The sequence below is a fragment of the Amblyraja radiata genome, chromosome 18 (assembly GCF_010909765.2).
Source record: "Amblyraja radiata isolate CabotCenter1 chromosome 18, sAmbRad1.1.pri, whole genome shotgun sequence".
Lineage (NCBI taxonomy): Eukaryota > Metazoa > Chordata > Chondrichthyes > Rajiformes > Rajidae > Amblyraja > Amblyraja radiata.
The window spans coordinates 19,840,210-19,865,051 of record NC_045973.1 but is presented as its reverse complement, the minus strand read 5'-3'; the positions used below and the strand labels follow the sequence as shown (position 1 = coordinate 19,865,051).

General features: G+C 42.9%; 1 protein-coding gene across 1 annotated transcript in view; it reads left to right on the top strand.

Annotated features, from left to right (window-relative positions):
• LOC116983149 (semaphorin-3A-like) overlaps positions 1-24,842 on the top strand; it is a 131,105-nt gene that overhangs the window by 86,750 nt on the left and 19,513 nt on the right. The window contains exons 6-9 of the mRNA XM_033036765.1: positions 14,537-14,656; positions 15,346-15,491; positions 17,076-17,190; positions 19,512-19,581. Of these exons, the coding sequence (XP_032892656.1) occupies positions 14,537-14,656; positions 15,346-15,491; positions 17,076-17,190; positions 19,512-19,581 (451 nt within the window). The remainder of the gene's footprint in view (positions 1-14,536; positions 14,657-15,345; positions 15,492-17,075; positions 17,191-19,511; positions 19,582-24,842) is intronic.

Here is a 24,842-nt window from a genome sequence, read left to right as displayed (position 1 = left end):
CTGATCTCGTTGTCCTCCAAGTCCTTCTGCTCGGTGAATACAGATGCAAAGTAGTACTAGATTAGCACCTCACCATCTTCAGACTCCAAGCATAGATTCTCTCCTTTATCCTCAAGCAGTCCCACCTTCTTCCTGGTCACCCTCTTGTTTTAACATACGTATGAAAAAACGTAACTCGCCAATGACATTTCATGGGCTCTTTTTGCCCTTCCTATTACCCACATGAGTTTATTTCTACTCTGTTTTATATAAGCCCTGTCTGATGCCACCTTCTTAAACCTGACATACTGTTTAAGGAAACCTTCTTGGATACACCTAACAAATTCTGCCCTGTTTAATCCTCTTACACTCCCAGTCAATGTTAGGAAAGTCACTATTAGGAAGGTTTGAAGAAGTGTTCCGACCTGAAACATCACCTATTCCTTTTCTCCAGAGATGCTGCCTAACCCGCTGAGCTACTCCAGCATTTTGTGTCATCTTAGGAAAGTTGAAGTCTACATATCTGATCCTCTATCTCCCACTGGCTATTGGGTGGCCTATAACATAATCCCATTAAATGCTTACTTTTTCCATTTTTTGAGCTCAACCCATCATGTCTCAGTAGACGTACCCTCCAGTATGTCATCTCTGAGTACTACCGTGACATTCCCCAGGCACGTTGGGCTGCCAGTCATGTCCCTCTTGCAACCAAGTTTCTGTAATGGCCACAACATCATGATTCCAAGCACCGAACCAGACCCTAAGCTCAGCAGCTTTACCGCAATACTCTTTGCACTGAAGTAAACACACTTCAGCCCTTCATTACCCCCGTATTCATGAACCATTTCCTGCCTGTCCTTCCTTTGAGACTTACTTATCATAACCTCCACTTTCTGATCAACCCTTCCATTTGCTGGCCTGCCACTGTTATTCCCACCCTCCTGCCATTCGAGTAGCACTAGCACACCTCCCGCCAAGGATGCTTGTGACCCTCCAGTTCAGATGCAACCTGATCCAGGCCCAGGTTTGATCCTGACTACGGGTGCTGCCTGTACGGAGTTTGTAGGCTCTCCTCTTCTTCAACTGCTTGGGTTTTTTCTGCGGGTGCTCCAGTTTCCTCCAACACTCCAAGGACGTGCAGGTTTGTTGGTTAATTAGCTTTGGTAAAGATTGTAAATTGTTGCTAACGTGTAGGACAGTGTAATTGTACGGAGGGATCGCTGGTCGGCACGCACTTGTTTCAGCGCTGGATCTCTAAACAGGGCCCGTTTCAGCGCTGTATCTCTAAACAGGGCCCGTTTCAGCGCTGGATCTCTAAACAAAACGAAATAAATAAACAAAGGTCACCTGTGCTCCAGAAGAGATCCCAATTATCTAAAAATCTGAATCCTTATCCCCTGCACCAACTCCTCAGCCATGCTTTCATTTTTCCTACCCTCCTATTGCTACCCTAACTAGTACATGGCACTGGTAATACTCCAGAGAATAATCCAGATGATGAGTCTCCAAAGACTCTGCCTGACTTCATCCTACCCCGCTGTGGCTCAGAGCCAGGCCCAGTGCCACAGACCTAGCTGCTGCTGCTGTCCCCTGAAGGGTCAACTTCCTCAACGGTATCCAAAGGGTGTACCAGTGTTGCAGAGGAATGGCCACAGGATATTCCTGAACTCCCTGACTACGCCCTTTCCTGGTGGTCACCCAACTATTCTCCACCTGTTCAATGCCTGTTCCTAGGACTCCCTCCCTCACATCCCCAACCCAAATCTCCTTTCTTTTAGTACTCACTTATCTAAGTAACTCCTTCAATCTGCTGCAATCCTTCACGCTCCCCCCTATCATCTCACCACCCGGTCTCACTCCTGATTGAAGTTATTCAACAGCACAAATCTCCACCAGATGCCATTCTTCCTCCAATTCAAGCTTTCATTTCATTTGAATATGTTGCTTTCTGGCTCTGTTGAAGAATGATTGGTTTTGTGTGGCTTTGCAAGAGAAATTAGAAAGCCATACAGCATGAAAACAGGTTCTTCAGCACACTGAGTGTGCACTGATCATCAAGCACCCATTTTTACAGTAATGGTATCCTAACCCATTTTATTCTCCCCACATTTCCATTAACTAACACCTCCCCTCCCAAGTAGATGCTACCACTTATCTACATATTAGGGGCAATTTACAGTGGACATCTTTGGAACGTGAGAGGAAATCAGAGCACCGACAGGAAGTCTATACGGTAACAGAGGAGAACGTGCAAATTCCACACAAACAGCACCTGAGGCTAGGATCGAACCTGGTTTGCTGTAACTGTGAATTTGAAACATTACTGCTATGCCATTGTGTCACCCTAAAGTTCAATAGAATATGGAAAGCCATCTTGTCAATGGAGCCACACAAATTAGCAAGCAAGTGGTTCACTTCCAAGAGAAACATTAGTAGAGCACACATCTCCCAGTTGCTTTAATTGAAACATTCTTTGAAATGTGTTGTGTTTCGGAAAAGAATGATAGGTTCACAGCTGCCTCACTCCCTCAAAGTCTGTAATCAAAGACTGGGAACTTTATATTTTGTCATGCCTCGGCTTTTGAAATTGTCTGGTTGAAACCACATTGAGAAGGATTGTCACCATTTTCAAAAGGAACCAAGTAAACCAGATAGGACAATACTAGCCACATTGTGTGGGCATGGTTTTGACTCGAAGATAGTGGTTAGCAGTGTCAGAAATACACCCTAGATTTAAAAGGAATAATAAAAACAAAGGAATTATAAGCAAAAATAAACAATGTTGCCAGTTCAGTCAGTTCTGCCATTCACAATAAGAAGATTGAGGGGAGATATTATAGAACCTTACAACATTCTTAAGGGGTTGGACAGGCTAGATGCAGGAAGATTGTTCCCGGTGTTGGGGAAGTACAGAACAAGGGGTCACAGTTTAAGGATAAAGGGAAAATATTTTAGGACTGAGATGAAAAAAACATTTTTTACACAGAGAGCGGTGAATCCCTGGAATTCTCTGCCACAGAATGTAGTTGAGGCCAGTTCATTGGCTATATTTAAGAGGGAGTTAGATGTGGCCCTTGTGGCTAAAGGGATCAGGGGATATGGAGAGAAAGCAGGTACAGGATACTGAGTTGGATGATCAGCCATGATCATATTGAATGGCGGTTGTGGCTCGAAGGGCCGAATGGCCTACTCCTGCACCTATTTTCTATGTTTCTATGTTTCTATCATTACAGATTTGAGTTCAGACTCAAAACCATTTTCTTACCTAATCCTTGGTAAAACTTGTGTCCTTAAGAATTATGTGTACCGTACAATTTGAGCTTTGGTATCAGCCTCTATTGTTAGTTTATTATTTTTCACATTTAGTAAAGAATGGTTCGAAGCTTGCTACGTCTAACTGAACATCAATATAGAGAAAAGCCATTACTAGACCGATGATGAATGTTTATGCACTTGAATGGGACTGGCATTGTTCCCTGGATCATTGGAGGCTGAGGGGGGACCTTATAGAATTATGTAAAATTATGAGGGTGATCAAAATTATAAAAAATCAGGATTATCAGTGAAAAGGTGACTGGTCGCAGTCTTTCTCCCAGGGTAGGAGAATCAAAAACTAGAGGACATGGATTTAAGGTGAGAGGGGAAAGATTTAAAAGGGTCTGAGGGACAAATTTTTCACACGGAAGGTTGTGGGTATACGGGACGAGCTGCCAGAAACAGTGATATAGGTAGGTGCAATTACAATAGTTGAAGGACATTTAGATAGGTATGTGAAACACTAAGGGGCAGAAAACGCTAGTGGGAGTTGTGTACAGGCCACCTAACAGTAGTAGTGGAGTTGGGGATGGCATCAAACAGGAAATTAGAAATGCGTGCAACAAAGGTAAAACAGTTGTAATGGGTGACTTCAATCTCCATATAGATTGGGTGAATCAAATTGGCAAGGGTGCTGAGGAAGAGGATTTCTTGGAATGTATGCGGGATAGTTTTCTAAACCAAAATGTAGAGGAACCAACGAGAGAGCAGGCTATTCTAGACTGGGTATTGAGTAATGAGGAAGGGTTAGTTAGCAGTCTTGTTGTGCGTGGCCCCTTGGGCAAGAGTGACCATAATATGGTTGAGTTCTTCATTAGGATGGAGAGTGACATTGTTAATTCAGAAACAAGGGTCCTGAACTTAAAGAAAGGTAACTTTGAGGGTATGAGACGTGAATTGGCCAAGATAGACTGGCGATTGATTCTTAATGGGTTGACGGTGGATATGCAATGGAAGGCATTTAAAGACTGCATGGATGAACAACAATTGTTCATCCCAGTTTGGCAAAAAAATAAATCAGGGAAGGTAGTGCATCCGTGGATAACAAGGGAAATCAGGGATAGTATCAAAACAAAAGATGAAGCGTACAAATTAGCCAGAAAAAGCAGCCTACCAGAGGACTGGGAGAAATTCAGAGACCAGCAGAGGAGGACAAAGGGCTTAATTAGGAAAGGGAAAATAGATTATGAAAGAAAACTGGCAGGGAACATAAAAACTGACTGCAAAAGCTTTTATAGATATGTGAAGAGAAAAAGAATAGTTAAAACAAATGTAGGTCCCTTGCAGTCAGAAACGGGTGAATTGATCATGGGGAACAAGGACATGGCAGACCAATTGAATAACTACTTTGGTTCTGTCTTTACTAAGGAAGACATAAATAATCTGCCGGAAATAGCAGGGGACCGGGGGTCAAATGAGATGTAGGAACTGAGTGAAATCCAGGTTAGCCGGGAAGTGGTGTTAGGTAAATTGAATGGATTAAAGGCTGATAAATCCCCAGGGCCAGATAGGCTGCATCCCAGAGTACTTAAGGAAGTAGCCCCAGAAATAGTGGATGCATTAGTGATAATTTTTCAAAACTCTTTAGATTCTGGAGTAGTTCCTGAGGATTGGAGGGTAGCTAATGTAACACCACTTTTTAAAAAGGGAGGGAGAGAGAAAACGGGGAATTACAGACCAGTTAGTCTAACGTCGGTAGTGGGGAAACTGCTAGAATCAGTTATTAAAGATGGGACAGCAGCACATTTGGAAAGTGGTGAAATCATTGGACAAAGTCAGCATGGATTTATGAAGGGTAAATCATGTCTGACGAATCTTATAGAATTTTTCGAGGATGTAACTAGTAGAGTGGATAAGGGAGAACCAGTGGATGTGTTATATCTGGACTTTCAGAAGGCTTTCGACAAGGTCCCACATAAGAGATTAGTATACAAACTTAAAGCACACGGTATTGGGGGTTCAGTATTGATGTGGATAGAGAACTGGCTGGCAGACAGGAAGCAAAGAGTAGGAGTAAACGGGTCCTTTTCACAATGGCAGGCAGTGACTAGTGGGGTACCGCAAGGCTCAGTTCTGGGACCCCAGCTATTTACGATATATATTAATGATTTGGACGAGGGAATTGAATGCAACATCTCCAAGTTTGCGGATGACACGAAGCTGGGGGGCAGTGTTAGCTGTGAGGAGGATGCTAGGAGGCTGCAAGGTGACTTGGATAGGCTGGGTGAGTGGGCAAATGCATGGCAGATGCAGTATAATGTGGATAAATGTGAGGTTATCCACTTTGGTGGCAAAAACAGGAAAGTAGATTATTATCTGAATGGTGGCCGATTAGGAAAGGGGGAGATGCAACGAGACCTGGGTGTCATGGTACACCAGTCATTAAAAGAAGGCATGCAGGTGCAGCAGGCAGTGAAGAAGGCGAATGGTATGTTAGCATTCGTAGCAAAAGGATTTGAGTATAGGAGCAGGGAGGTTCTACTGCAGTTGTACAGGGTCTTGGTGAGACCACACCTGGAGTATTGCGTACAGTTTTGGTCTCCTAATCTGAGGAAAGACATTCTTGCCATAGAGGAAGTACAGAGAAGGTTCACCAGACTGATTCCTGGGATGTCAGGACTTTCATATGAAGAAAGACTGGAAGACTCGGTTTGTACTCGCTAGAATTTAGAAGATTGAGGGGGGATCTTATAGAAACTTACAAAATTCTTAAGGGGTTGGACAGGCTAGATGCAGGAAGATTGTAGGACCGAGATGAGGAAAGCTTTTTTCACACAGAGAGTGGTGAATCTCTGGAATTCTCTGCCGCAGAAGGTAGTTGAGGCCAGTTCATTGGCTATATTTAAGAGGGAGTTAGATGTGGCCCTTGTGGCTAAAGGGATCAGGGGGTATGGAGAGAAGGCAGGTACAGGATACTGAGTTGGAAGATCAGCCATGATCATATTGAATGGCGGTGCAGGCTCGAAGGGCCGAATGGCCTACTCCTGCACCTATTTTCTATGTTTCTATGTACATGGATAGAAAATGTTGAGAGGAATATGGAGCAAACATAGGCAAACGTGACTGGTTCCGATGGACAACATGGTGTGCATGGATGAGTTTGGCCGAAGGGCCTATTTCTCTGCTATATAACTATTACTCTATTTATTTGTATGTTTCCATATGACGCATGTTACGACTCCCGAATGCAGGTACTTCAGAGCCGCGTAACATAATTCAAAAACCAGGTTCAAGTTCAAAAATAGTTTTAATTTTTCAATGGAACACAAAACCCAAACCTGATTTAAACATCCCAGTCAGGGATATGGATGGACTAACAAACAATTAAACAGTGCTCCAGCCAGCCACGTAATGCGCCGTAGAACCAGAGACTCTAAAACCTGCCTAAAGAGATATAACCCTGAAACAAAATACCCGAAAACACTAAGGTCAGCCCTTATCCTTCCCAATTCAATATTTGTTAACAAGTAATGGTGAAAGTACACAAAGATCTATGCCATGTGGCCAGGCCTTCCTCAGCTCACACCAGCAGGCTGCTCACAAGTCAGGGTCTACGAAGAAGAGAGAGAATCCTGGGAAACTCTGGTATTTAAGCTTCAGATGAGTCACCCGTCTCCTGACGCAGCTTGGCCAATCGGGTATAGGAGCCTTTAACGCCTTGATTCCAGACTCACAGCCACGAGGCCTGTACTCGGGAGAGAAACAGAGAAAGGTAAGTACATATCATTCACCAGGGGAGGGGGGAAGCGCCTAACACCCCCACCCAAAGATACTGAATAAGTTTCGGAAGAAGAGAGAAAAAACACCACCAAATCCCAGAAACTATTCAGGAGCTAAAACACTACTGGCGCGACAAGGCGTCAGCCAAGACATTATCCTTGCCACGGATATGCCTGACCTCCAGGTTGTAGTCTTGCAGCTGCAAACTCCAGCTCATTAACCGCCGGTTCTTATTCTTCATACTCTGCAAAAATACCAAAGGATTATGATCCGTGAGTACGATGACAGGGACATTCGAGGAGCCAACATAAACCTCAAAATGATTCAGAGACATTAAAATAGCAAGGGCTTCTTTCTCAATGGTGGAGTACCACTTCTGATGACGATTAAACTTCTTAGAGAAGTACGAAACTGGATGCTCCACCCCATCTGAATCATCCTGTAGAAGAACTCCACCAACCCCACGATCCACTGCCAGCTTAAATGGACGCTCAAAATCAGGTGCCGCAAGCACAGGTGCGCGCACCAGAAGACTTTTAGTATGATCAAAGGCTTGTTCACACTCTGCGGACCACACAAAAGCTACCTTCGGACTCAGCAAATCCGTCAAAGGGGCAGCCACCGCAGAGAAGTTTGGACAGAATCCTCTATCGTACCCAACCATAGCCAGATACCTACGGAGTTCAGTCCTAGAGGTTGGAGCAGGAAATGCGACAATATGCCCCACCTTTTCCTCGAGAGTGCAAACCTGACCCCGGCCCACCACCTTACCCAGATACGTTACCGTGGCCTGGCCAAACTCACACTTCCCCAGATTGATCGTTAGGTTTGCCTCCGCTAGACGATGAAATACCTCCTTCAGATGATCGATGTGTTCGATCCACGACCTGGAGCACACAACCAAATCATCAAGGTATGCCTCACAGAAGGACAAACCAGACAATACAATGTTCACCAACCGTTGGAAGGTTGCCGGCGCATTGCGCATCCCAAATGCCATTACCGTGTACTGAAGAAAGTCATCAGGCGTAACGAACACAGAGATCTCCCTCGCCCGCCTAGTCAAAGGGACTTGCCAATAGCCTTTTAACAAGTCCAACTTAGACACAAAAGATGCACTTCCCACACGATCCACGCAATCCTCCATCCGTGGAAGAGGATAGCAATCCGGCTTAGTTACACCATTCACTTTCCGAAAGTCCGTGCAAAACCTGTCCTCCCCATTAGCCTTCGTAGCCAGTAGACACGGAGAACTCCACGGACTACAACTAGGTTCAGCAATGCCATTCCGCCGCATATAGTCAACCTGACTCCTTAGACGATCTATCAAACAACTCCCGACTAGGAGCCTCAACAAACTCTTTCACCTTAAATTCCATCTCTTATGTAGCACCAAACCACCAGCTAAACCCTGGGCACCAATGCTACCACAAACAGGGTAGAAAACATTCCGTCACAACACGGACTGCCTCAAAGCAGGGAAGAAAAAATCCCCTCACACACACAGACTTCCTCAGTCACCAGAAGCCTACCAAAAAAAACCCCCAAAACGTCTAGGGTCCTCAAAACCTAGGACGAGCCCCCATTTTGTTACGACTCCCGAATGCAGGTACTTCAGAGCCGCATAACATAATTCAAAACCCAGGTTCAAGTTCAAAAATAGTTTTAATTTTTCAATGGAACACAAAACCAAAACCTGATTCAATCACCCAGTCAGGGATATGGATGGACTAACAAACAATTAAACAGTGCTCCAGCCAGCCACGTAATGGGCCGTCGAACCGGAGACTCTAAAACCTGCCTAAAGAGATATAACCCTGAAACAAAATACCCGAAAACACTAAGGTCAGCCCTTATCCGTCCCAATTCAATATGCCATGTGGCCAGGCCTTCCGCAGCTCACACCAGCAGGCTGCTCACAAGTCAGGGTCTACGAAGAAGAGAGAGAATCCTGGGAAACTCTGGTATTTAAGCTTCAGATGAGTCACCCGTCACCTGACGCAGCTTGGCCAATCGGGTACAGGAGCCTTTAACCCCTTGATTCCAGACTCACAGCCACGAGGCCTGTACTCGGGAGAGAAAGATAAGTACATAGCATTCACCGGGGGGGGGGGGAGCGCCTAACACGCAGAAGAAGGCTGTTCAGCCGATTGAGTTGATGTCATCTCAGATGACAATTCCATACATGTGGCACATACATTGTAAGCTTGAAAAGTACAGATGCAATCAGCCTTTTGTCCAGTGCTTGCAATGAGTGGAAATGTTCCTGAGATAAAGAGATACAAGATACAAGGTACAAGATACATTTATTTGTCACATGTACCAATTGGCACAGTGAAATGTGTGGTCACCATACAGCCATTACATTTAAAAAAGAGCACAGAACACGATAGACTTTAACATAGACATCCCCACACAGTGGAATCAAAGTTTCCCACTGTGAGGGAAGGCTTCAAGGTTCAGTCATCCTCCTCTGTTGTCCTCTGTTGTTCACCTGTGGTCGGGGGGGGTCCCGAACCCCTCGCTGTCGCTGCTGTTCAGGCCCTCTCGCCAGGATGATGGAACTCCGACGTCGGAACGGGAGAACAACCTCAGCGGCTTGGACATCCGAATCGGCCACTTCCTACCGTAGTCCACGGCTCCCGAAATCCACAGGCCGTGCTGGGTGGAGAATTCACGCGAAGATGTGCATAACATAGATGGGAGCATTCTGCAATTGGTGTTCCCAAGTGTCTGAGGTCCTTGTCCTTTATGGTGCTGGAGGCTGTGGGTTTGGGAGCTAATGCCAGTAAAGCCTGGCTGAACAACTGCAATACAGTTTGTGTATTGAGTGCTCTACCTCCAGTGTGCACTGATGGCGCAGGGGATGGATGTTCAGGGTGGTGAGTGGAATGCCAGTCAAATAATCTGCTTTGGCCTGGATGCCATTAAGCATCTTGAGATTTTTTGGAGCCGTGTACAACCAGGCAGGTGAAATGTAATCCATCGTAAACTGGAGAGGGGACGTGACCCAAAACGTTCCCCTCACAGATGTTGCCTGACTGGCTGAGTTGCTTCAACACTTTTCATTTTGCTGCAAAATTCATCTGCATTTTCTTGTGTCACCATTGTAATCTTGATTTGTGCCTTGCAGATGCTGGAAAGGTTTTTTGGAAATCAGGAGGTGAGCCACTCCCTGTTGGATATCTGGCATCTAACATTCCTCATCGGTCAATAGTGACCTCCAGAATATTGATGGTGGGGGATTCAGTGACAGTTATGCCATTGAATGTCCATGGGTAGGTGGTTGGACTCTCCTTTGTTGAAGGTGGCCATTGCCGATGTTTAGCACATGTTGTACAAGGGCTGCATCATTTGCTGAGGAAATGGATGTTGTTACATAAAGGAAATACTTATCTGTGGAGTGAGGATAAGTGATTTATGTCTAAACTCTGTAGAGAAAAAGTTTAGTTATGAATCTTTGCTGGATCATTATGACTTATGGAAATTATTAAAGCTATTGGGTAATCCCTCCAGCTGTGTTGTGAGTGAGGTCAACTCCCCTGTTACAGCATCAGGGCATTAGATACTAATTGCATTTACTGCTCACACCCTCAGCTCAAGGGAGCAAAAAACAAAATGCACAAATTGAAAATAAGTCTTTGGTCATACGTCTGGGAATACTTGATTGGTACCCCATCCCCTTATAACAAAGGCCACTGTTCCATTTGTCATTCTAACCCTGCTGAATCATGTTATGTGTTTCGAGTGAAACTTTTACTTCCTCAGTAATAAATTTCAGAATTTCCCAATGTTAAAGCTAACCAGTCTTTCTTTCCCACTTCCTTACGTGAATGTTTGCAGTTTTTACATATCCGGGGCAGAGATGTCCGAGCTGCTTCACGGAAGCTCTCTTTCTGCTCTCGTTCCTTCAAAGGGAAATAAATCATTTACTTGTTCAGCCTCTCTTGGGACTAATCTTCTACTGATGCGCCATAGTTGATTTGGGTGGGAATTAATAAGCTTTGGCTTCTTCCTGCTCCTTTTCGGACACATATGATTTCATTTATTTATAGATATTGTTTATGACACTTTATAAATATTTTTGTTTTGATTTTTGTATGCTGTTTCACACTTGCTTTTTATTCTTTTATTCTGTTCGAAATAAATAATAAAATAAATAAATAGTTGCAATGTCTTTCTTGATTAAATTACATTCAAATTTCAGTTGGACATTACTGGAATCTGACATGTGGATGTAAAATATGAGAGTCCATCAGCTTCGGGGTGAGCTAGCTAATGTTGTCCAACATTGATATTCTGATAGCTTGTGGCTGGGCATGTCATAGCACTAATACTTTGCAATTTTAGCTCAGATCTCACGACTGCTTGCGTGTAATAAATGTGTTTGTTCCTCCATATGTTTGAATACGTGTGCGTGTTTGTATGTGTGTGTTTTCTGTGTCCCACCGCATCACCCACGCATACCTGGGTCCCAGCCTTATTAAGCTACAATTAAATTTGCCTTTCAGTGAAAATGTTCCCTTCTGAGGTTAATGCCCGGCTCCAGCAATTGCATCTGTTTCCATTTGCTTCAAGGATATAAAGAGTCTGTGACACACATGCATACTCTAAAGGCTGCACAGTATGTTTGAAGTGTAAAACATTTGAGTAATCTACTGTTGACAGGTCTGAGACAAGATCTAAAAGAGAGCTTGCACATTCACGTTGATGAATAGCACACTGTCCTGTTTAGGCAGCCAGGATGACCTGGTTACCTAGCTTGTATTTGAAACCTTAATAAATCATAGCCTGCACAGTCAGTCAGGAGCAGGTTACGGTTTATTTATATGTATAATAAATCCAATCGACTATAAGTTGCACTGATACTCGGAACTGTGGGCGGCATGGTGGCGCAGCGGTAGAGTTGCTGCCTTACAGTGCCAGTGACCTGGGTTCGACCTTGACTGCACGTGCTGTCTGTACAGATTTTGTAGGTTTTCTCTCTGACCTGTGTGGGTTTCTCAGGGTGCTCTGGTTTTCTCCCAAAGACATACATTTAGTAGGCCAATTGGCTTGATAAAATGGTAAATTGTCCCAAGTGTGTATGGACAGTGTCAGTGTGTGGGGATCGTTGGTCAGCGTGGACTAGGTGGATCGAAGGACCTGTTTCGGCATTGTATCTCTAAATTAAACTAAGCTTGCACTGATACTTAGAACCATCCAATATATATACATTTATTATGCGAAACACTTCACATTCCTGTATTCCTTCCTTAGTCCTGATGCTAACACCTCGGGAATATTCTACCTTGGTTGACATTTTCATTCTGAACATTTCTGTCCTTCCTATTCCTCGGCCCATAATATCCCTTGGTGGCCCCATCTGAAGACAATTGCCTCGAGTGAGGATTATTGCTGCTCTGTGTGGTTTGGCCACACAATGGGTGAACTTATTCAAGTATTTAGTAAGTTATAAACTTTAATAAGTTCTTGGTATTTTGAACCCAACAATTAGCGAGAAGGTTTACGCCTAGTTAACTTAATTTCATAAATTTGAAAACCACAGTTTGCATACCACAAACTCTTTTATATTAAGAAACAACTTTTTTAATAAACCTTTCCTTAAAACTTAGATTCCTGACAATCTGAATCAATGCAGTTGTCTGTCCCTGCACTTTGTTAAAAATAGTATTGTTCTGTGGGACCCATGCCTAACAGTACTGACTGGCGTTGGCTTCATTTTGCTCTCAAATTTAAAACCTTTCATCTTTTGGACCGCTTGATGACAATTTATAGATTAGATGGTCTAACTTTACGATCAACTAATTAGCGTCAGCCCGTAAACCTTTTATACAGAGAGAGATTAGCAGAGATTCTGTGAGCCTCACTGAATTCAAACCCATTACTTATCCAGTCCTCTAATGAGCATGGGTATTGCCATCTGTTCTTCCGTATATATCGTGCATGACATCAGTGAATCAGTGCCTCAATTTAAAAATTGTTGTGCTTGTTTAAAAAAAAATGTCATGGTCTTATCCCTCCTTTATCTACGTTATCCCCTACAGATAGACTCGGCTTGTACTCGCTAGAATTTAGGAGATTGAGGGGGGATCTTATAGAAATTTACAAAATTCTTAAGGAGTTGGACAGGCTAGATACAGGAAGATTGTTCCCGATGTTGGGGAAGTCCAGGACAAGGGGTCACAGCTTAAGGATAGAGGGGAAATCCTTTAAGACTGAGATGAGAAAAACATTTTTCACACAGAGAGTGGTGAATCTCTGGAACTCTCTGCCACAGAAAGTAGTTGAGGCCAGTTCATTGGCTATATTTAAGAGGGAGTTAGATGTGGCCCTTGTGGCTAAAGGGATCAGGGGGTATGGAGAGAAGGCAGGTACGGGATACTGAAGAAGGGTTTCGGCCCGAAACGTCGCCTATTTCCTTCGCTCCATAGATGCTGCTGCACCCGCTGAGTTTCTCCAGCATTTTTGTGTACCCACGGGATACTGAGTTGGATGATCAGCCATGATCATATTGAATGGCGGTGCAGGCTCGACGGGCCGAATGGCCTACTCCTGCACCTATTTTCTATGTATCTATGTACAGCTCTACAGTCTTCTGCAACCTGACTAGAGTTGGAGATGTCTCTAGCAAGGATAAGAAGCACATAGTGCACCGACCGCTGTTCTGATGAACTGTGCCCTGGTCTACTTATTACATGCAGAAACTGCTGGAAATGGTCAGCAGGTCAGGCAACTTCTGCAAAAGTGGAGTCAGCATTTCAAATGAAAGGAAAAAACACAGAAGTGCTGGAGTATCTCAGCAAGACAGGCGGCATTGCTGGAGAACATAGATAGGTGATGTTTCAGGTCAGGACCTTCGTTCAGATCTGAAACGTCACCTATCCATGTTCTCCTGAGATGGTGCCTGACCCACTAAATTACTCCCGCACTTTGTGTCTTTATTTGTGAACCAGCATCTGCAGTTTCTTGAATCTCCTTTCAAATTGAAGACTCTTTATCTTTTCTGAGTGTCTTCAGCATTTTCTCTTTTAGATTTTAAGTTTTTGATTTACATTTTTTATTGCCTACACAGTATTGTTCTGTTGCATTTTCAGATTGTTTCCATGAAAGCATTCAATAAATTGTTCAGTTCAAAAGTCCAGGATGCTACTTGACTATTTATCGTGTTGGTGCAAGTGAATGCTCTTAACTCCCTGTCCCACCTTAATGGTCCAGGTAGACACAAATTGCTGGAGTAACTCAGCAGGCCAGGCTGCATCTCTGGAGAGAAGGAATGAATGACATTTAGGGTCGAGTCCCTTCTTCAGACTGAAGAAGTCCGAAGAAGGGTCACGACCCGAAACTTCATCCATTCCTTCTCTCCAGAGATGCAGCCTGGCCTGCTGAGTTACTCCAGCAATTCGTGTCTATCTTCAGTTTAAACCAGCATCTGCAGTTCCTTCCTACACTTAATGCTCCAGGTGGGTGTTTCTGAATTTTTTTTTAGTGAGCTAATTGTTGCATCCTGGTTGTGTTGCAGAGGGAGAGCTGTATGCCGGGATTTCCTCTGATTTTATGAGTCGGGATGTGGCGTTCTTCCGCAGCCTGGGACGCCGGCGTGTGATCCGCACTGAACAGTACGATGCAACATGGCTCCAAGGTGAGGGACCATTAGAGCAACCTACATTTGCCAGTAAAAGCTTTCTCCTATAAGAATTTGATGAGCAACTTATCTCATTCAGTGCACACTGACCTCAAGCCAAACGAGTATCAACCTGAAGTTTGAACTGTGGAAACTGGGAATGGGGAAAAGTCAGGGTCTTTTATTCATGTATAGAGTAGAGAACATAGAAACAAAGGGAATGGGTAAATACATGAAATGTACTCTGAAAATAGACCATGTTATTGGGCCGTTGTTGCTGGCTCTTGCACTTTAAGATGAAGAACTTCCTCCGTATCTTCATTCTGTGACTGCTTTAATATGAGTGACATGTGGAAACATTACCATTTTGGAGATAATTTTCTAATAAATTGGCCCTGACCATCTCAGATTAAGTTCTGGGTATGTCTAGAAATTTGCTTTTGGTTAGCAGTGCTATAGAGTAGCAATTATTTGTTTTACTCTGCTTCTGAAATGTTCTTCAATTTAATTTTTACATCCATAATTCATGGTTATGCTGAACTCTGCAGCTGATAGAGTGGATGTGGATTCAGCCAGTGTCCTGCTACTACTTACAAAATGGTACTAGCATCAGTTGTGTAGTTGTGTTCACATACAGACCAAACTTCAGCTTGGTCCCTCACTCTCCCTCTAACTGATTTGGTTAAATCCGCATTGTTTCTCCCCAGACCCCAAGTTTGTAAAGGTCCATGCCATCGCTGAGAGCAACAATGAAGAGGACGACAAAGTGTATTTGTTTTTCACCGAGCGCGCTCAAGAGGTGGACAGTGGCAACGGGAAGGTGGTCTATTCGAGAGTGGCTCGGGTTTGCAAGGTACAGAGAATAACTGGGAATGGTCGTAAGCCAGAGTATTTCCACAGGGAAACATGGATTGATTCACACTTCTGCTCCAGGCATTGTAATGACACCCCACACTTTTCAATGCGTTCTGCTGTCTCTGAGATTCGAATTAAACAGTTTTGACAGGATGTTGAACTATTCTTTAAGCATCTAGACATGCACGTGAATTGCCAAAGTATTGAGTGCTACAGAACAAATGACAGCAAATGGAACTAGTTTAGATAAGAACCCATATGTTTACAAGTCTCAAGTTATCATTGAAAATGCAGAGTTTAGTTTAGTTTAGAGATAAATCACGGATACAGGCCCTTCGGCCCACCGAGTCTGTGCCGACAAGGAATCCCTACACACTAACTGTATACCACACACTAGGGACAATTTACAATTTTAACAAGCCAATTAACCTTCAAACCTGTACGTCTTTGGAGTGTGGGAAGAAACTGGAGCTCCCGGAGAAAACCCACGCAGGTCACGGGGAGAATGTACAAACTCTGTACAAGCAGCACCTGTAGTCAGGATCGAAACCGGTCTCTGGCGCTGTGAAGCACAACACTACCGCTGCGCCACTGTGCCGCCCCCTGCCGAGTTGTCAATAGCTGACATTAGTCTGCCTGGTCTATTAAGCGGACTGTTAGGTCAGTGTTATTAGTGATTATTAGATTTTCATCTTCTCCTTTCCGAGCGTGGATGTATTATTTACATGCCTCCAGTTCTCTTGAAACACCCCATTGTTTGAGAATGATTGGCAGATGATACCCAGACTCTTCAGAGATGTCCATTTACCCTTTCCTCAGAATCCTAGGATACCTCTCACCTGGACTGGGCAACATTTCCACTTGAGGTCAACCAATCTTTCAAGTACTTCCTCTTTATTTTAATCCTGTCTAATATTACCATTGCCGCCTTGCTTGAGACCTGGACAGCAGTCTCTTGAACAAATGCAAAGTATAGTACTCATTTGACCCCTTGTGCCTTTATAATAAAATTACCCGTTTAATTTTTAATCATCCATATCATTTTACAGTGTCTTCTCCTTTTATGATACCCACTGATTTATTTTCATTTCAGGTCATTGGCTTCTTTAGTATCTTTGCATATTTTCTCTGTATATTTTATATTTGACTCAGTTGTCTTTGTATTTTGAATTTATTCTGATAACCTTGCTTCTAATATCTGTAACATGAAAATAAAGACACTCTTTATTTGGATCCCCTCTCTCATGAAAATCTTTATAATTCTAATTTATAACTGAATCTTTTCCTCTTAAATCCTATTTTACTGTTTAGGTTTGACCTTGGGATTAACCCATCAGCACAATATCCCAAAATTAGCTGATTAATTATCAAATTAGCAAAATTAACTTCCTTAAACTGAGTATTTTCACATTTTAAATGTGCGACAATGCTGATCATTTAACTATTTTTAAGATGCCCATCTAATAACAGATTTGAGCATGTGCTTTCATGATGGACAATCAGACTGAGGTCAAGTGAAATAGACAGGATGTAAAACGTGGAGATGGGTGCCCAGCTGATGGACATGTTGTCTTTTCCCCAGAATGATATCGGTGGTCAACGGAGTCTGGTCAATAAATGGAGCACCTTCCTCAAGGCAAGGCTTGTATGTTCCATTCCGAGTTCGGAGGGAATTCAAACACATTTCGATGTATTACGTGAGTATTGCGCGTATTATAATTTTATTATAAACAAAATGGCCAATGTGCTTGGAAATTATTGGGTACAATAATATAAGAGTAATTCTTGGCTGTATTTTGTACACATTTTAACGCCTCACACATTATCTAAGGTAGAACCATCCTGTGATTGTCATCAAATTAAGGCATTGGGGCATTGTTTTTCTGTGTATTGACTCCTGATAAAATTGTCTATAGGCAAAGAGTTTAATTTGCCTTCATTTGAACATCAGAACATGTTACCAAAATTTTTTCCAAAGTGATGTATGTTAAACATGCGTAAAGTAGCAGTAGTTGTAAGCCACTGAGACCTTTGAACATTCAACAAGATCTGTTAGGAATGTCTTAAAGATGAGACTGGGTTTTGGGATCAACTTCCACACATTACGACTAAGATCCGTGACAAATGGCTGTCAGTGGAGGGGAAATTAATCTGTAGATACACTGCAGCTCAAAATTCCAGAAATACAATCCTGAAAGATGACAGACTCGTGGAGGTTTCAGAAATAAGGAGTTATAGAAATATGTAGTGGCATCTTAGATAAAAGGTAATATTGGTAGTGAACATTGCCTTTTCACAGTCTCTGGTAAACATTATTATCCACTGGTTTCTAACACAATGAGAGCTATTTCACCTTTCTTAATACTAGTCAGTTCTGTTCCTTAAAGCCCTTAGCCAAGCTGCCCTGTTTGACAATTAATTGTCTTTGTTAGTGTAAATCCACAGAGATTTCTGTTTGTGGCTGATAATATGCGAAAAGAAAAGATTGTTTCCGATAGCTGATACCTCCACTCTGATAGAAGCATGCGGGCATGTGTGAAAGGAAAAGAGAACTCTTGGGACCTCGTTGTACTTCACCTCTTGTTTTTAAATAATTACATTCTTATTTGTTGGGGCACATTCCTTCTTAGCTCCAGCAGTGCTGGCAAAGGTTTTCAGCGCAGTGACTTGCTGGCATGGATGTGATTGCTCCCGTACATACCCGTCACTCCCATTTGCCCACTTATTTCCCTGCAACCGATTCTCACTCACCTGCCGATCAACTCCCCTTGATTCTCCTACCTCCCCAATACTCAAAGGGAGCAATTTACATTAGCCCATTAAAATACTACACAACCTGGACCATAGCCCTGGAGGAAGGTGAGAGACTGAGTAGAATTAATGCCTCTTGATAAGTAAGAGCATCAAAGTATACGGGGAGAAGGCAGGAGAATGGGGTTGAGAAGGAAAAATGATCAGCCATGATTGAACGGCCAAATGAGCCATATGGCCTAATTCTACTCCTATGCCGTGTGGTCTTATAGAATTCCTTTGAGGAGCGTTTGCATAGACTCTCGTCGCTGAGTTAACACTTTGGGAATTTAAGATATAATTTTCAAAACCTATTTCTTCTCCTCACTGACAATGCCAACATTAATTGCCCATTCCCTCATGGTTGTGTAACAGAGCAAGTAATAAACCATACTGAAGGTATGGAGTTATGTGCGGACCAGACTCGGTAATGATGGCAGATTTAATTATCTGAGAGACATTAATTAACCAAATGGGGTTTTAGAACCATTTGGCAGAATTACTTTTGCAATAAAAATCACACAATCAATTAATTATTTAATTTAAATTCCTTAAATCCTATTATGGGATTTGAACTCGTGTCTCTGAGTGAATCATTGAGATCTGTGGCTTCGAGTCCACATGAATATAGTTGACAGTTTAATACAGGGTAAAGGATGACACACTCTCAGAAGTGGCCATCACTTATCCGAGACTGTTAACTCATCCTTGGCTTTTCAATGTAAATATGCATCAAGGATGCCATTGCAATGTTTTTACGAAAAGCCGATGTCTTCGAGTTTCTCAGTGAACTTTCACTACTTGCCCCTCCGCACGTATGTGTGTGTGTGAGACCACTGCCCCTCCCCGCCTCCAAGTGCGTGCACACACACGCACGCACGCGCACACACACGCACACACACGCAAGCACGCGCACACACACACACACACACACACACACACACACACACACACACACACACACACACACACACACACACACACACACACACACACACACACACACACACACACACACACACACAGAGTCCAGTCATCTCTCTGATCATGTTCCTGTGATGGAAAATATAACTGTCAAAATTGCTAACTTTAACAGTGTGATCTATTACTTGCAGCATGCTTGGGATAACCCTAAGTAAGATACTGGATTGGTATTTTAAATTACAAGCCTCACAGTCAAGATTTGAGTATTTTTCACTGGTACCAACTTTCCCTGTTTTCTCCGCAGAGGATGTCTTCATTCTCAACGGGAAAGACAAAAAGAACCCACTGATCTATGGAGTTTTCACAACATCCAGGTGAGGGCCTTTTGCAAAGAGAATGTTGGACTGAATGGTTTCACCAAAGAGCTGTTGAAAAAGCAACAAAACCATGTCAGTATTATTCAGTGAAAGCTAGGCTCAACTTAATATGTTGTAATCAATTTATATTACCCAAAGTGTTTTAAAATATTACTTGGAACAATCCCTCCGGCTTATCGGCCCATGATACAACCTACTTATAAATCAGTCATTTCGCTGTGTTCCTTGTCCATTTGGTCTGGCTGCCCATTTCTTTCACTGCAGCTATCCTATGCCCACGTCAATATGGCCTGCATACCCACCATAAATCCCCCCAATCCGTCTCTTCTCCTAATGACATTTCTTAAAACCCAACCCTTTGTCAAATGCTTTTTCTAACGTCTTCATTTGACTTAGCATCTATTTTTGTCCACGTACACTCTTGTGAAGCATCTTCAACCATTTGCTCGATTAAAATCACAGTATAGAAGGAAATTGTTCTCTAAGGATCCCAGATAGGCGTAAGATGGAGCTTGTCTGCCATAAGGACCAAATGCCAGCTCGTACCCATTGGACCGTTGGCACCCATGATCATTTTACAGCATGATGCGGCATCTTCAGACTAGAAACTCAAAGGTTACAGATAGCAAAGCGACCAATAACGCTATCCACAATTTAACTTTGGCTAAAGTAAACAAGCTGCACAAAGAACCTGCAATCTCTTATCAGAGAGTTCAAAGCTGACTCCTGACAGGCAGCGGGCTGTTAGAACTACAAAGTATCTCTTCAGAAGGTCATTATTTGGTGATAAGCAGCCTATTTATCTATGAGTCTGTAAAGGGAGAGGGAGCAAAGTCCTTGATTTTGGCTCATTTTGTGGGTGTGGTTACATCCACTCCTCGTATTGTACTGTCTAGCCACATAACAGGCACTTAGAGTCCGTGGTCCCCATCTTTTACTTGGACAACTCAGTGAGCTTTAAAATAATCTGTACTCACACGTCTGTCTTTTGCATCTGCCATCAGACCTTGATTTTTATTAAATGTTGCACCGCATTAAAATAAGGCTATTTGTGTCACTTTATTGTTGTTTTCTTTTTAAAATGACGCCCTTTGTTATTTTTTAAGAGAGATTTGTTTCTAAGACAGCTGTTTCTAAAACAGGATGCACAGATAAGTTGTTTTTATTGAGGAGATGCTGTCTCTCATATGAGTAACTCCGGACAGCACTGGCAAGATTGCTAGCACACAGCCCCTTTGACTAATCACAACGATGTGCCACACATCTCTGTTATGGACAGGACGGCATCTAAATTATAGGAAGGGAGTGAGCAGCGAGTGAACTCACGGTCAACTCAGCTAGGACCTGGAAATAAATTGCATGTTTATACTTTTCCTGGGTATGAAGAGGGTTGGGTGGCCGTGAGCGTACTTTAGTGCACAGCCTCACTGCCTCATTAACCATCTCAGAATCCAACAAAACTGGAGCGGAAGCAACTTATCCTTAAACCCGAGAATTGCCTGAGAATATGAAACGGCACAATCAGTATTGCCACTGCTGTGCCGACCAATGTTTACAAAGAGGGGAGTAACCTGCAGCAAGCAGTCGATCTTGCAACAGACAAAGTCTATTTAAACAGTCGTAGACTGATACAGCGTAGAAACAGGCCCTTTGGTCCAACTTGCCCACACCAACCAACATGATCCATCTACACTAGTCCCACCTGTCTGTGTTTGGCCCATATCCCTCCAAACCTATCCTACCCATGTACCGTCAATAAGCAGCAAGCAGACTACAGAGTCTAGCCAAACTACAGATTAAAGATCACAAAATTCGGTGTTCTTTAAATCAATGTGCTCTGTCAGCAAAAATGCAGAGACAAAAGGATAGCTACAACCAATCTTTGACATGAAATCAATCTCAGGTACTTAACAGTCTGCAGTAGGGGAATTAATCTGTTTGTTCTGATATAATATGCATCAATATTAGTGAAGCATTGTATTGATGTTATGCTACTATTATTTACTTATGTTTGTATAGTGCAATTTCTAATTTTTTTTAAAGCTGCACAATTCTGGCTGTTGCTCCATATGTTTTCACCCAATTATTCAAACCATCTCACTGTACAATCTCCTTTTTAACTCAATCTTTCCCAGGTCCTCAAATGGCTCCGACTCCATGCTTCCCTCAGTTTTTATGTTTTTATCCTCGAAAGCTACCACTTAACTTTCCTCCTGGTCTTTTCTTTATCCCCCCCCTCCCTCTGTAAATTGCCCCAAGTGCATAGGGAGATAATAAGATAGTGGAATCACATATAACTAGTATGAATGGGTGATCAATGGGAGGCGTGGACTTGGTGGGCTGTAGGGTCTGTTTCCTTGCTGTGTCTTTCAACCAATTAAGACAAAAAAAAAATTCCGATTATAAAGAAATATAAATAAAAGGCCAAATTTCACCAATATAAGTGGCTGGGAAAATCTGTGGACATTTCACATCTCTCCCACAGGACACCAATGAGGAATCCAACATTGGAACACAGTTGTCCCTAGAGGGGCTGTGTAGATCTTTAAGACTTCTACTTCAACCCAAAGATCCCTAGCCTTCCCACAGTTACATGGGTAATAGGCAGCCAGCCATTCCGAATGGACTTCCAGCTTTTAATCAGATTTGAGATATTACCTTTTCCTTTCTTTGCTCGCATCTTACTGAGCCTGTTGTTTCCTGCTTAGGTTTTTCACTGAAATTCAGACACAATAGTGCTATTATATATGGTGGTCATTTGTCCCTTATTATTAAATGGATATTACGAATCTTGGTGGTAATGAGCACATGAAGACATGAGCAAAAAACAAACTGAGAACATTGATCAGCCTATGTGGGTGGAAGGTGAGGAGGTGTGAGTGGCGATGTTTTGGGTCAATGCTGGGTCTCAATCTGAAACAGCCAAATTCCTTTCCCCCACAGATGCTGCCCGACCTGCTGAATTCCTCGAGCAGTTCGGTTTTTGCTCCAGATTCCAGCATCTGCAGTCTCTTGCAGCTCCAGAGACATAAGTAACTTGCACTTACATAAAGCATTTAACACAGGATCACCTCAAATTACTGAAGATGCAATTGGACCCCAAACTAAAGAAAGAGGCTTTTTAACTATACCCCGATACACGCGACAATGAACTAAACTGAAACGGAGGTTTAGTTTCTAATATCTCGGTCCTGGGGTAGATTCTAAGGTGGACCATGGATGTAAAGTGGACATTCAGTAGTTCAGGCCGACAAGGCTGAAGACGCTGCCTTCAATGGTGGAAAAGTGAACGGGAAGTTGTGGGGGCTTTAAAAGGCTGTTGTTTGAATGTTTGGACAGTAATTTTATGTTGGAGATATCAGAGGAAACAGGATCATAGTGGGTGAGTGAGTACAGGGATGATCAGCGAGCCAGAAATTGAGGTGGTTTCTCCCACGTTGGTGCCGATTTTAATCTGTAAGAGATCCAGGTGGAGCACAAAACAAAGATGTGCAACCACTGGAATTTACTGTTGGCTGCGTGTGAGGCAAGATGTCATCCACTGGCTGTCAATGTGGGTCAGTCAGCTGTCTTTCCAGCAGCACATCTGCTGATATTTTGTCTGCCGATTTTTTGATACGTTATTGCAGTGCTTGGCAGGAGGGTTTGACTTCAGCTATCAGCATCTCTGTCTGATAGAGCAGATAACGTTTCTAAACAGACCGCAATTATCATTCCAGGGACGGCACATTGCTGGCAGTATAAGCAGGAAATCCGGGCGTTATGATCAGGCTGCCACGAGGTGTGTGGCATTTGCGGGCCAGTCAGAGTCGGCATCAAGTATATTACTCATGGTATTCTCAGATGCTTCCTGCAACTCCAGTGCTGCAAACTTATTCAAACGCCAGCCCTTCTGGGATAAGGGCACCACTGATAATTCAAGTCAAGCCGTCAAATGTACATCATATGCATGTGAAGCGAGGAATAGATACAATGAAAATCTTGCTTGCAATGGCAACACAAGCACATTGGGCTTTGTCTCTAGAGGGTTATGGGCCAAACGTGAGCACGTGGTTCTAGTGTAGATGGGGCATGTTGGCTGACGTTGGCAAGTTGGGCCGAAGAGCCTGTTTCCACGCACTATGACTATGACTCAAAACTATAATGCTGCAAACTATATTCTGCACACAGTATCTTTCCCTTCACTTTACCTTTCGAACTTGAACTTGGATTGATTGTATTTATGTATTGTATTCTCTGATTTGATTGGATAGCATGCAAAACAAAGCGATTTACTAAATCTTGCTACACGTGATAATCATAAAGTAAAACCTAAACACACTCAGATAAACACGAGAAAAATGCATAAATTACAACTTCTACACACAGTGGGAAAAAAACAGTGCAAAACTGTTTAAAGTGGCACCGACACCCGTGAATAAAAGTGCAACTCTTCACAGTGCCAGTCTTTATGTTCAATGGGTGGTTGACCTAAATCTGTGTTCGGCTTTAGTAGATTTCTCTCCTCCAAATGGTGACAGGACCCTGTGATGAACAAAACCAGTTCGGAGATAAATTTCCCGGGAGTTACATATCCCTAGTATAGTAGAAAAAGAGGCCATTTTGCCATTCCTACCCACGTTAGTTCCCAGTACGGAGATTAATTGCAATCCCCCGAGTCCTGCAACTTGCTCTCGTTCACATACACATGTAATCCCCTACTTTGATACTCTTGTCTCTTACTACCTGTAAGGAGCAATTAGCAGTGCCCATTTATCCTGCTAGTGTGTATTTAGGATGTGTGAGGAAACCTGAGTACTCGGGGGAATGTGCAAAATCCACATAGACAGCACCAGAAGTTAGGATTAAACCCTTGTCATTAGAGCATTTTGGCAGCTGCATTGATAGCTGTGTCACTGTTGTTTAATCTCCTTTGGTGTAACCTAACACAGGTCTGAAGGAAAACCCATTTGTTTGCAGTAATGTGACTTTCCTCGTACACCTGACATTGTTACTGTGATGATGCTGGGCAGTTGCATGGAAATTCTAGGCATTCATTGTTCTTTATGGGATAAATAAGGCTTGTTCCTCATCAACTGCTTCCACCAGGTCTTCACATAACAAAATGATACAGTTTGTCTGTGAATCGATTCTTTCAACACAGTTGTGAATAACTGGTGGATGTAGGCCTGCAATCCATTTTTGCTGTTTGCGTTGGCTTTTCCATGTAAGTGTGAGGAAGCCATTATTTAATGATGTATATCTGGATGTTTTGAATC